At 59.5% G+C, this 10,163-nt stretch overlaps 1 protein-coding gene across 2 annotated transcripts; it reads left to right on the top strand.

Annotated features, from left to right (window-relative positions):
• Positions 1-223: 223 nt before the first annotated feature.
• On the top strand, positions 224-5,504 carry STING1 (stimulator of interferon response cGAMP interactor 1). Of its 2 annotated transcripts, none has more exons than XM_009978419.2 (6): positions 224-468; positions 1,093-1,273; positions 2,191-2,299; positions 2,457-2,692; positions 4,301-4,487; positions 5,311-5,504. In XM_009978419.2, the coding sequence occupies exons 1-6, from the start codon at positions 224-226 to the stop codon at positions 5,502-5,504; spliced, it is 1,152 nt and encodes a 383-aa protein (XP_009976721.2). The 2 variants fall into 2 exon arrangements, with proteins under 2 accessions (XP_009976721.2, XP_086477816.1); XM_086621690.1 differs by having other exon boundaries at positions 5,200-5,504.
• Positions 5,505-10,163: the final 4,659 nt, after the last annotated feature.

The raw sequence follows: 10,163 nt of genomic DNA, 5'->3' as shown, positions 1-10,163 counted from the left end.
GGGATGTCCCAAGGTGGCCTGGGCAGCACACGGGGGAGCCCCTCCAGAACCGGCTGCGTCTCAGCAGCGTGCGGAGGAACAGACGGGTCCGTCGCGTTCGTCAGGGTGCTCAGTGGGTGCTGGGTGCTGGGTGTGCGTGTGTGTCGCCCTTCTCCACTCCCCACAGCGCCACTGTAGGTGCTGAGGACAACAGTTGCTGCTGACCCTGCCCTCTCTGCTGCAGATGCCTCAGGAATCGGGGCAGCGGAGCCACCCCGCCACCGTGCTCATCCCCGAGCCCCGGGGAGGGCGAGCGCAGCGCGCCACGTACCTGCTCCTGGCTCTGTGCGCCGCAGCGCTGTACCTCGCCGGGGAGCCCCTCGTGCCCACCGCCCGCAGCCTCACCTCCCACTTTGTGGCCCTGCAGATCGGGGTGCTGCTCAAGGGCATCTGCTACCTGGCCGAGGAGATCTTCCACCTCCAGTCCAGGTGAGCCAGCGCAGAGGAAGCTGTCTCCAGGGGCCACCCTGGGGACAAGGGCACAGCAGCCTCCGCGTGTCGCGGGGGGATCTGCTCCTTGTCTCTACCCCAACACGTGCCCTCTGTGGCAATGCTCTGCTGTGCCCCTGGCGGTGCACACTGGTCTCCATCAGCCTCCTGTCTCTCTCAGCTCTTCCTCCTCCTCCTCCTCTCTCCCTCTCCTGCCTGCCCAGCTCCCCCATATGTCTACAGACCTCCCTCTCTCCTCTCTGTGGTAGCTCCTTAGCGTGCTCTTTCCCTGGGGAACAGATCTCAGCCTCCAGCCTTTCCCCACCACCCAGTGCCGGAGGGCACAGGGCTGTTGGAGGTAGTCTCCCCTTGCTGTGCAGGGCAACATTGCATCTGCTCCCCTCCGACACCCACAGGTGCTGCAAGAGACCCAAGCCCTCTCCTGGCTGGAGGCACCCGGGGTGCGCTGAGCAGGGTCCCACAAGGCTCCCTGGCTCCATACTGCTCTAGAAGGTCCAGTGGCACTGGCAGGGAGGTGGGAGCATCCCCTGGGCAGTGGCCCGTGGGCTGCCGATGGCAGGCGGGTGGCCACCAGACTGGCTCCTGTCTCCCTCTCTCACCCAGGCACCACGGCAGCTTCTGGAGGGCCCTGAGTGCCTGCTTACCCCTGCGCTGGCACGGGCTCATGCTGCTCATCTCTGGCTCAGCCTACGTGGCTCTTCTCGATGGAGATCGGCAGCTGCTCAGCCTCCACCTCGGCCTGGCCAGCTTGTGCCAGCTCCTCACCTTCGCTCTGGGACTCCACGTAAGGCACCAACACCTCCAGCCTGGCCAGGCTTCCCAGGAAGCACTTCAGCCCTGAGCAGTCGTGGGGGGCACGTGGCCCCTGCGTGTACAGCCCACCCGCGTGCAGCCCCGCGGCAGGAGAAACGCTCTCGTTAGCTCAGATCACAAAGAGCTGATCTCCTCGGCCCCATACTGCCACGCATGCTGGCAGGAGGGCCAGGCTGCCTTTTAATGAGCCCAGCCACCACGGGCACTGGTAGCAGCCCTGCTGCAGCCAGAGCCCAGCTGACACAAAAAACAGGGGTATTTTTAAATCTGTCAGTCAAGCTGCTGCTTGAAGGGAAAGAGTAGCCCATGTGGTCTGCAAAGGTTTCGTTATCAGGCATGCTCTGGGTGGCAGAGCCAAGCCCCCGGTACCTCTGCAGCATTGGGAGGGCTCTGCTTTACCCCAGCAGAGCTGGAAGGGGAACAGGGTCACGCAGACTTCAGAAAGGTGCTTTGGGGAGGGCAGCATCAGGGGCCTGTGGGGTTTCAACACCCATTTCCACCTAAATGAACACACAGAGCTAGCAGAGGCCACTGGTGGCCCTGGAAATCCCACCATCAGGTGCTGGGATGCCTCCTCCCACATGCTGGAAGCACTGGGCAAATGCACAAGTTGCACTGGGACACGCAATCCCAACGGAAGGCGCAGCCAGAAAGGTGTCCGGCTCGCCCCAGCATCAGCTTCCTCACCTGCAGGGGCTGTGCAAGCCATTGCGGGCTCTTGGCCCCGCTGCGCAGGGTGGCTGTGGAAGGGGGCAGCAGGGCTTCTCACTCTCCAGATCTCTTTGGAGAGGGCGGCCGCTCACCGATCCCCGTTGAGAGATGCCTGTTGCAGAAGAGCCCAGGAAGCTGCTTTCCTCACTGCTGCTCTGTCTTCCCTTCCCTCTGCAGAAGCCCTCAGCAGTGGAAATGTCCGAGATGTCTGAGAGGTCCAAGCAGAACGTCGCACATGGGCTTGCCTGGTCTTATTATGTTGGGTACCTAAAAATAGTCCTGCCGCGTACGTAGCTGTTTCCTTGCATTCTCATGCCTACAGATAGAAATAGCTCCTAATAGCAACCCTCCTGCTTTCACAGTGCTAGCAGGGAAATGGGGAGAAAGCTGGAAAGCAGCTGTTCTCACACCCGGCACCTCTGCCCGATGCTCTCTTACACCAGGGGTGAAAAAGTCAATGGAGGAATTCAGCAGAGCCAACCCCAACACGATGGCATGCAAGGAGACCTGGAAGCTCCACATCTTGATCCCTCTGAGCTGTGACATCTGTGATGACCTGGAGAAAGCTGACAGCAATATCCAGTACCTGATGGACCTCACTGAAACCACCCTGACCCGAGCTGGCATCAAAAAAAGAGTCTACAAACACAGCCTCTACACGATCAGGGATGAAGACAAGGTATACTGAGTGCAGCGTCGGGACAGCAGTCGGTATGCACCAACCCAGAGGTCTTCCTGGCCTCAGATCCCAGCCCAGAAGTGGCCATAACAGCAGGACAGTGTCCCCTCTCCTGTTAGATACTCCCAGCTCTCAGAAGGCTTTTGTGAGATGGAGAGGTCCTGTCCGTGCTCGACATCTGCACCCCTTCCTCATGGCTGCCTCCTCCCAGGCTCAGCCCCTGCAGGGATGCTGGGCTCACTTAACCCCTCCTGGAGTGGATTTAAGTCCAGAAAACAGCAGTAAACTGAGCAGAAAAAAGCAGACATGGGGTTCAGAGCATCACTTCCCATGGGATGAACAAATATTTCCTCTTGTTGTGAAGAGGTGCTTGAAAACGTCTGTGTGAGTCATGACATAATTCGACTCTCTCCCTTTCCCCCAGTCACCTCTTTTCCGGGCTGACGAGCCCTAAATCCCCCCATCTCACATCGCATTCATCTCCTTCCACATCTCCGGGCAGATGGGCCTCTGCCCCTGCACCCTCGGAGGAGGGAACGCACTGGTCCTGCTGCCATGGCCATGGATGGAGGCGTCGGCAAAGCGATGCTTCTCACCTGGGTCTCCCTGATTTCCCCTTTGATGCTGGCTGAGCACTGAGCTGATACTTCCAAAACCCTGCCTGCAGGGAATCCAGAGCCTCTTTCCTGGCTCTGCTCCTGGGGAAGCACAGTCAGCGTCGGGTTTTTCCTGCTACGATGCACGCGCCGATGCTGCGTTTCATCTGCCAGTCTCCTGCTGAGTCACTGGGCACCAAGTGAGCTCCAGCAGCTCTGCAGCCAGGACCTGTCCTGCCCTGCTGTGTGTTGTCGGTAAAACCTGTCCCCCAGCTTGCTGCCCAGTCACTGGTGAATGTGTGCGTGGCAGCGATGCCAGCTCCCATCCTTGGCACCTGCTCCAGGTCACCGTGGTGACTGCCCTCCAAGGCTGGGCTACTCTGCGTTTACCCAGGGATCCCATCCCTCTTCCTTCTAATACACTTTATTAAACTTTCCAGTTAACCCAGTATAAAACTTACTGGTAACCCTGCGCCTCCTTGGAATTTTTATGGCCTTAACAGTTTTCTCCTCATTTGTTTGATCAGCCTCCTTCTCGCTGTGCATGCACCTTGCCAGCATTTATCCTCTTCTCCGTCCTCCTGCTCTCCATTAGGATGCTCAGATTTCCTCTTCTTGAGCAGAAGGGCCACCAAGAAAGTGGGATCAGACATGGGCAAGGGGCCTCTCCACGGAGGACCAAGATCCACGGGGAAAGTCACTCCCCAGGCTGCAGCTTGGGAGTGCTGCCAAAGCCAGTGGCTGCACCCTGATGCCCTGTGGGTGGGAGGCATCTCCCTGAGCCTGCACAGCCGTACCTGCCTCCCTGCCAGGCCAGTTGCTCTTTCCCTGCTCCACACATGGCAAGGAGGACACTGGGGCCAGAACCAGTGTCCCTACCCCTATCCCACAGCACCAGTGCAGGGCAGGCCACGTAGGCACCAAGGGGTCTCAAGGGCTCTGCCCAGCACCAGGGTCCCCTGCCAGGCGCTTGGTCCTCCTATCCCCGTGTCTTTTTCTTCCGTCCCTGCAGCTCTGGCACTGCGCAGTGGAGTACGCCGCCCCGCTGCAGACCCTCTACGCCATGTCCCAGGATGAGTGTGCTGCCTTCAGCCGGGAGGAGCGCCTGGAGCAGGCCAAGCTTTTCTACAGGACATTGGAAGAGATCCTGAAAGGCTCCAAGGAGTGCGCGGGTACCTACCGGCTCATCGCGTACGAGGGTGAGTGAGGAGGGGAAGAGGGCAGGGGTGCCCAGCACGGTGGCTGTGCTCCCCCAGCCCCTGGAGTGACCTCGGATCAGGGCAAACAAGTAGGCAGGACCCATGTAGCGCTTTGCTGAGACCCCCCCTCACATGGGCGGGGGTCCCTGCCGCAGTGGGAGGAAGGTGCTGCTTCCCGACACAGACGGACTTCTCGCTGGGGGTCTCAGAGGAGTGGGGCGGACGCTGGCAGAGCTGGTCCTTGTCGCAGCCCCCAGAGGCACCTGAGACAATGAAATAGCACAGCGGGCTTCCGGGGGAAGGAGCAGCTCCCTACACTGCTCGTGTTCCTGGGAGAAACGGCTGGGGCTGCCGAGCCCTCGCCGGCACCGGGGTGGGTGTTGGTGTCCTCCTGACGGGATGAGAAAGAGCCAGGCCATCCCTTCTGCCTTTTAATTCCCCTTCTCCTCGCCTCTGCTGGAGCAGCAGGGCTTGAAACAGCTTGCTGCTTCTTGCTGAAAAGAATCTCTTTGTTTTTCAGAGGAAATTCCGCGCTCTCCCTGACGGGGAGAACCGTTTCTGCCTGGAGAGGTAGTTCCCATCACAACAAGCACTACTGGGAAACCAGCACGTGGTGCCTGCATTTTACTCTCTCTCCTGCATTTTGTGTTTTAATTTTCTTTCTTCTGGCACGCTGAAAGGAGGAAGTAAGAACCGTATTTTGATTTCTCAGGAAGCTCGGCATATTTTGGGGAATCTCCCAGGGACTCTGCTCTGCTCGCTGCCCAGATCCCTGCCCAGGGCCGGACGAGCAAAGGTGGGTTTTGTCTTTCTTCTGTTCCAGAGCCAGGCGAAGCAGAGACCCACTTCTTGTCCAGAGAGCTCCTCTGGCACCTCCGGCAGCAGCGTCACGAGGAGTACGCCGTGTGCGAGGGGAACCAGTTGCACAACCCATCCACGACCCTCAGCTCGACGGAGCTCAACCTCCAGATAAGCGAGCCCGACCTGCCGCAGCCGCTGCGGAGCGACGGCTTCTAAAGCACCGGGGCCGCCCAGCCCCGCGCGGTGGCATCGGGGCTCCGGTCCCCCTTCCCCCAAGCCCCTTCCCCTTGCAGCAAGTGCCACCCACGGCGGCGATCCCCAACCTCCTGCAGGAACTGCTCACCAAAAACCTCCTGGGCGTTCATGTTTACTGGAAGCAGCTGACTCGAACCACAGTCCTGTGACACGCTTCCCATTTTTTGTGTTATGTGTATCTCATACATCAATCCGTGGGTGGTTTGGGATTTTTATCTGCTTTGATTAGTACCATATAAAACATTTCCCTCCGGAGTAAGTCGCGTTATCCTGAATCTTGGGCACGAGGTGCAGTCTGCCCTTGGACATCCTGTGGTGTTGGATGGGGCTTTGGAAATGCCAGGCAGCGTGGCCTGGCTAATCTGATGGCTTCTGCAGGCACAAGGAGTACGCGCCGGACTTCCAGGGTGCCCTCCAGCCTGACGGACCCACTGTGCAGTCACACACAGTCTCGCTTCCCACCCGCTCGGGATGTGGAGGTCCAAGAGGCGGTCAGGCCTGGGGAACTCAGTAGTCCCACAGTGCAAGAAACCTCCCTGCCTTTGCTCCACCCAGTAATTTCACACACAGAGCCATCTGCGGTGCCTGCTGATGCCCTTCGTGCCCACGTTCCTCCCAAGCGCTCTGCAGAAGTGTTTCTCCAGCCCCCAAGGACATGCCAGACCTCCTGGAGCTCCAGGAAAGGGGCAGGGTACAGTCCTGGGACATCTTGCGTGGGGTTTTTGGTGCAAGACTTCCCATGTTGGGCTGCTCATCCCTCTGTGCCTGGGGGTGGGGTAGCCTCAAGAAGCCCAGCAAGCCAGGCCCTCCCTGCCCGCTCAGGCTCCACGTGATCAGGTAGAAGCCGGGCAGAGGATGTGCAGCGGCTCTGCTCAGCACGACTCTGAGACAGGCGATTTCTTGGCTCTGCCCATCTACGTGCTCCACCAGGATCTGCCTGGAGAGGACGCCTAGGCTGAAAAAGGGGCTGTACCCGTGCCAGCCCCAATGCCTGGGCACCCCGCATGAGGCCACACTTGCTGGAGAAACCCAGCTTGCAAGAGATGGAGCCTGCTCCTGAGGGACTGCAAGGACCAAGCAAGCCGATGAGAAATACAGTCCCCATGGTGGGCTACTGCCAGGAGCCTTCCCAGCCAGGACAACAGCAAAATCCAAAGGAGCCCTGCATGACCTGGGCCAGACATTGGGCAGAGGAGCCAGCCACTCCCTCAGGAAACCAAGCCGGAGTGATGTGGCATGGCCAGACCTGTGTGCCATGGGGCAGCATGGTGGCTCCAGGGCTTGTTGCTTACCGGATTGCCAGAGACCATGGCAAAGCTTTGGCAAGGCCACGGAGCAGGAGCCAATGCTGTGCACTCATTGCTCCATTCCTCAGTTTCCCCTTTTGCCAAGAGCGGAAGGAGGATCTAGCCTGCCTTGAGAGGGAAGAGGGGCAGGAGGCAGCTCGGTTGGCTTGTTACCCTCTGATGTCACAGCATCCCTACGTGGATGTGATCCCTTTGGTCCCTCCCAGCTCCCAAGACTTTGGCAAAAGGATGAAGTCCCTTGAGAGCTCCCATCCACACTCAACCTGAACTTCCAGCACCAGGGCCCAGACACGGCTGTGACCGTCCTCTGGGTCAGCCATGGAGACCCCGAGGGGACTGTGGAGCCCAGGGGTCCAGAGGAGGTCACCTGGCCACATGGCTGAGGATGACAACAAAAGTACTGTGCCGGATTCCCTCCTGGCTCTACTCACGGCTTCCTGGGTGGCTTTGCCTGGAGCAAGACACACAAAACCATCCTAGAGGATGGTACTGCCTCTCTTTGTGGGTACTGGTGAGCCTCCGGCTAAGCCAGCTTCCCTGCCACTATTTTTCCAATGTGGGTGGGGTCCCTCAAGCCTTGTCTGGACCTGTGGGCCAACGGTCTAGTGCCAGGTATGCGATCTCTCTAGGAGCAGGTTCAGGCTCCTTGCCGGAGCTGTGGCTGCCCAGATGAGCCATGTCCTTGCCATATGGGTCCTGCCAGCAGCAACCAGCAAGCTGCTCCTTCCAGGAGCCCAGCTTCCACTGGTTTGAGCGTGCACAGCCCGCACAAGGGCTGTGATGCACCCCAAGGACAACAAAACCAGCCAAGAGGACAGAGCCAACTACAGTTGCGGGGACCACGGCAGGGTGCTGGGTTTCTCTGTCAGTCCCAGGTGGTGGCCAAGGTGAAAGAAGGGTGGGAAGACAAGCCCCCCAGCCAGACCCCCAGCCTGGGAGGCAGAGGTGCTTGGGGAGCAATCCTGAGACAGCATAAACAGATGGACCATGGTCCATCTGTTATGTCACCATTTCTTCATGTACCTTGTACAACCACTTTGGTGCTGGCGTGGGGATTCAACAAGGCCCCGGGACCTGCTCAGGCTCCCAGGCAACAGGCAGCCCAAGGCCAGCGAGTGCCCGGACGTCCTTCGCCTCATGCCGTGCCGGCGTGGCAAGGCTCCAGGGATGCCTGTGAGCCCTGTAGGATGGCATTTGCCGACCCTTGCAGGCTGGTACCACTCTCCTGGCTTGTGCTGAAACCTTCAGCCCCCAGTGTGACCCTAAGTAAAGCGGGATCAGCTACAGCTTATTCCTGGCATGTAAAGCCACCCATGAAACAGCTCCAGTTCCTTCCCCAGCTTTCCTTCCGAGAATAAACCTGCTCCTACCCGGCAGCTGCCTCTCAGCAAAGCAGCCCAGGTGAGCATCAGGGCTCCATCGTTCACACACATGGCAGAACACAGCAGGAGACGACTCTTCCCAGCTCCAACCCAGCAAGCTCACAGAGAAGATTTGGCTGCACATTGGTCCCGCTCAGACTGGGAACTGGAACCCATTTCAGGATTCAGCAAAGCCTTAATCTGCAGCCTAATCTCCACGTCGTGCATCTGTGCAAAAGACAAAAACGACAGACGAAAGGGCTGCAAGGGAGGGTGTGTGACAGCAAAGGCCACTGCGGAGAGCCAGCTCCTATTGGCCTGCTGGTGTGCAGAGGCGTCCTGGATCTTTGCCGAGGTCTCCAGGATGCGCCAAGCGCCGGGTGCTGCACTGGCCGGAGTGGGAGAGGGGAGAGCTGTGTCGCTGCTGGGCAGGGGACCTCCTGCTTGTGGTAGGAGACTCGTACCCCTGGGTGCAGGGAGCAGAGTGCTGCACCTGAGAGGTCTGGCCCCGGGGCGTGGGCAGGTGGGCATGTCCTGATCACCCACCTCCTGCCTTGGAGCAGCGTTCCCGAGGGCGCGGAGCAAGCACTGTGGGCACCCGCTGAGATTGAAGGTAAATCCATGACATCAGGGCTGAGCTCAGCAACACGGGAATGGCCAGAAGCAGCTGCATGAGCAGCAAAACCAGTGCCACCCCAGTCCCCGAGGGTTCGCACCTTTAAATCCGCTGGGGACCCTCGTGGGGCACGAACACCATCTCCTTCCTGATGCCCCGCTCCCTTCCCATACGGGCACTTCTTATCCTGCCCATCACCACCTTCAGTCAGGTTGGGCTGAGGATGGCTGATAAGCTCAGCCCACGTTATCAAGGGACGGGTAGAAAGACAGGCACAAGCCCAGAGGAAACCTGACAGTGCACCCTTGTTCCAGCAGAAACCGTGCTGCCAGCCAAAGGCTCCGCTCCCGCCACAGCTCCAGGGCAAAGCCAGGGCCAAGCGGACAGCAAGGGGAGAGCTTTCGCTAGCAGAATGAACGGCAGGCAGAGGCAGGCAAACCTCAGAAGAAGTGGAAGCTTGCTGCCCAGGCTGGCAAACAGAGGATAACCAGTTTCCCCTTGAGCTCCCTGACAGCACAAATCAGCTCGGTTTTTGCACCAACTGCAGCATTCCACACCAGACCTGACTCAGGAATCCCCGGCTTCTGGGTGGCTGAAGGTGCTGCAGGGCATCAGCAGCACAGACGCAGCCTGGCCCACTGCTGGCACCCACCAGCGGGGCAGTGATGCCCCCATCGCAGCCACATGCCCTCATCACCACCGCGCCCGCCACCATGATGTCCCTGGTCATCACACAGTGCTCGGGCACAGCCTTGCTTTGGCAATGCCCCACGCTCCAGTGCCATGGCTGACAGCGGGAGGCAGAGGTGCACGAGGGGCACCAGCACTACCCTGATCTGGAGTCAAATGTGCAGGGACTGCCAGGGCCCCCAGGGGTGATGAGTGGGTTTAGGGGGCATCTTCAAGCTGAGGCCCCCAAGCACAAGCTGTGGGGGACAGGAGCATGGCCCCAAGCCTAACCATCATGGAGAGGTGCTGGACACAGGGCTACGAGCCCCAGCGATTGCTTATCCCTGGAGCAAGCACGGAGCCACGGAGGTGACTCAGGGATGGGCTCGGTGCAGCAGTGAGAGGTGGCTGGCACTGCTCTTGCCCTACGTTTTCTTCTCACCACTGTTTCTCCCCTTGGTGAGGATGTGCGGGACGAGGAGCTGAGTGTTCCATCCAGCTCTGCAGTGGGGCTGCTGGGTCCCAGGCATCCAGGCCTCGAAGAACTGTGCAGACCAAGCCAGTCACAGCCCACCAGCAGCAGGGTGCTCTTGCCAAACATTTTGGCCCAACACCCAGACTGCTCCATAGCCTGAGCAGCTCCTTCTTTCGATCTTCGCTGGATCAA

The sequence above is a fragment of the Tauraco erythrolophus genome, chromosome 16 (genome assembly GCF_009769465.1).
Source record: "Tauraco erythrolophus isolate bTauEry1 chromosome 16, bTauEry1.pri, whole genome shotgun sequence".
NCBI lineage: Eukaryota > Metazoa > Chordata > Aves > Musophagiformes > Musophagidae > Tauraco > Tauraco erythrolophus.
The sequence above is the reverse complement of the archived record's forward strand: the minus strand, read 5'-3'. Positions and strand labels throughout refer to the sequence as shown.

Coding starts and splice junctions, on each gene's coding strand:
- STING1 (XM_086621690.1), top strand. CDS start 224: ATGCCTCAGGAATCGGGGCAGCGGAGCCACCCCGCCACCGTGCTCATC. Junction 1,274..2,190: donor CCTTCGCTCTGGGACTCCAC/GTAAGGCACCAA, acceptor TTCCCTCTGCAG/AAGCCCTCAGCAGTGGAAAT. Junction 4,488..5,199: donor CCGGCTCATCGCGTACGAGG/GTGAGTGAGGAG, acceptor TTGATTTCTCAG/GAAGCTCGGCATATTTTGGG.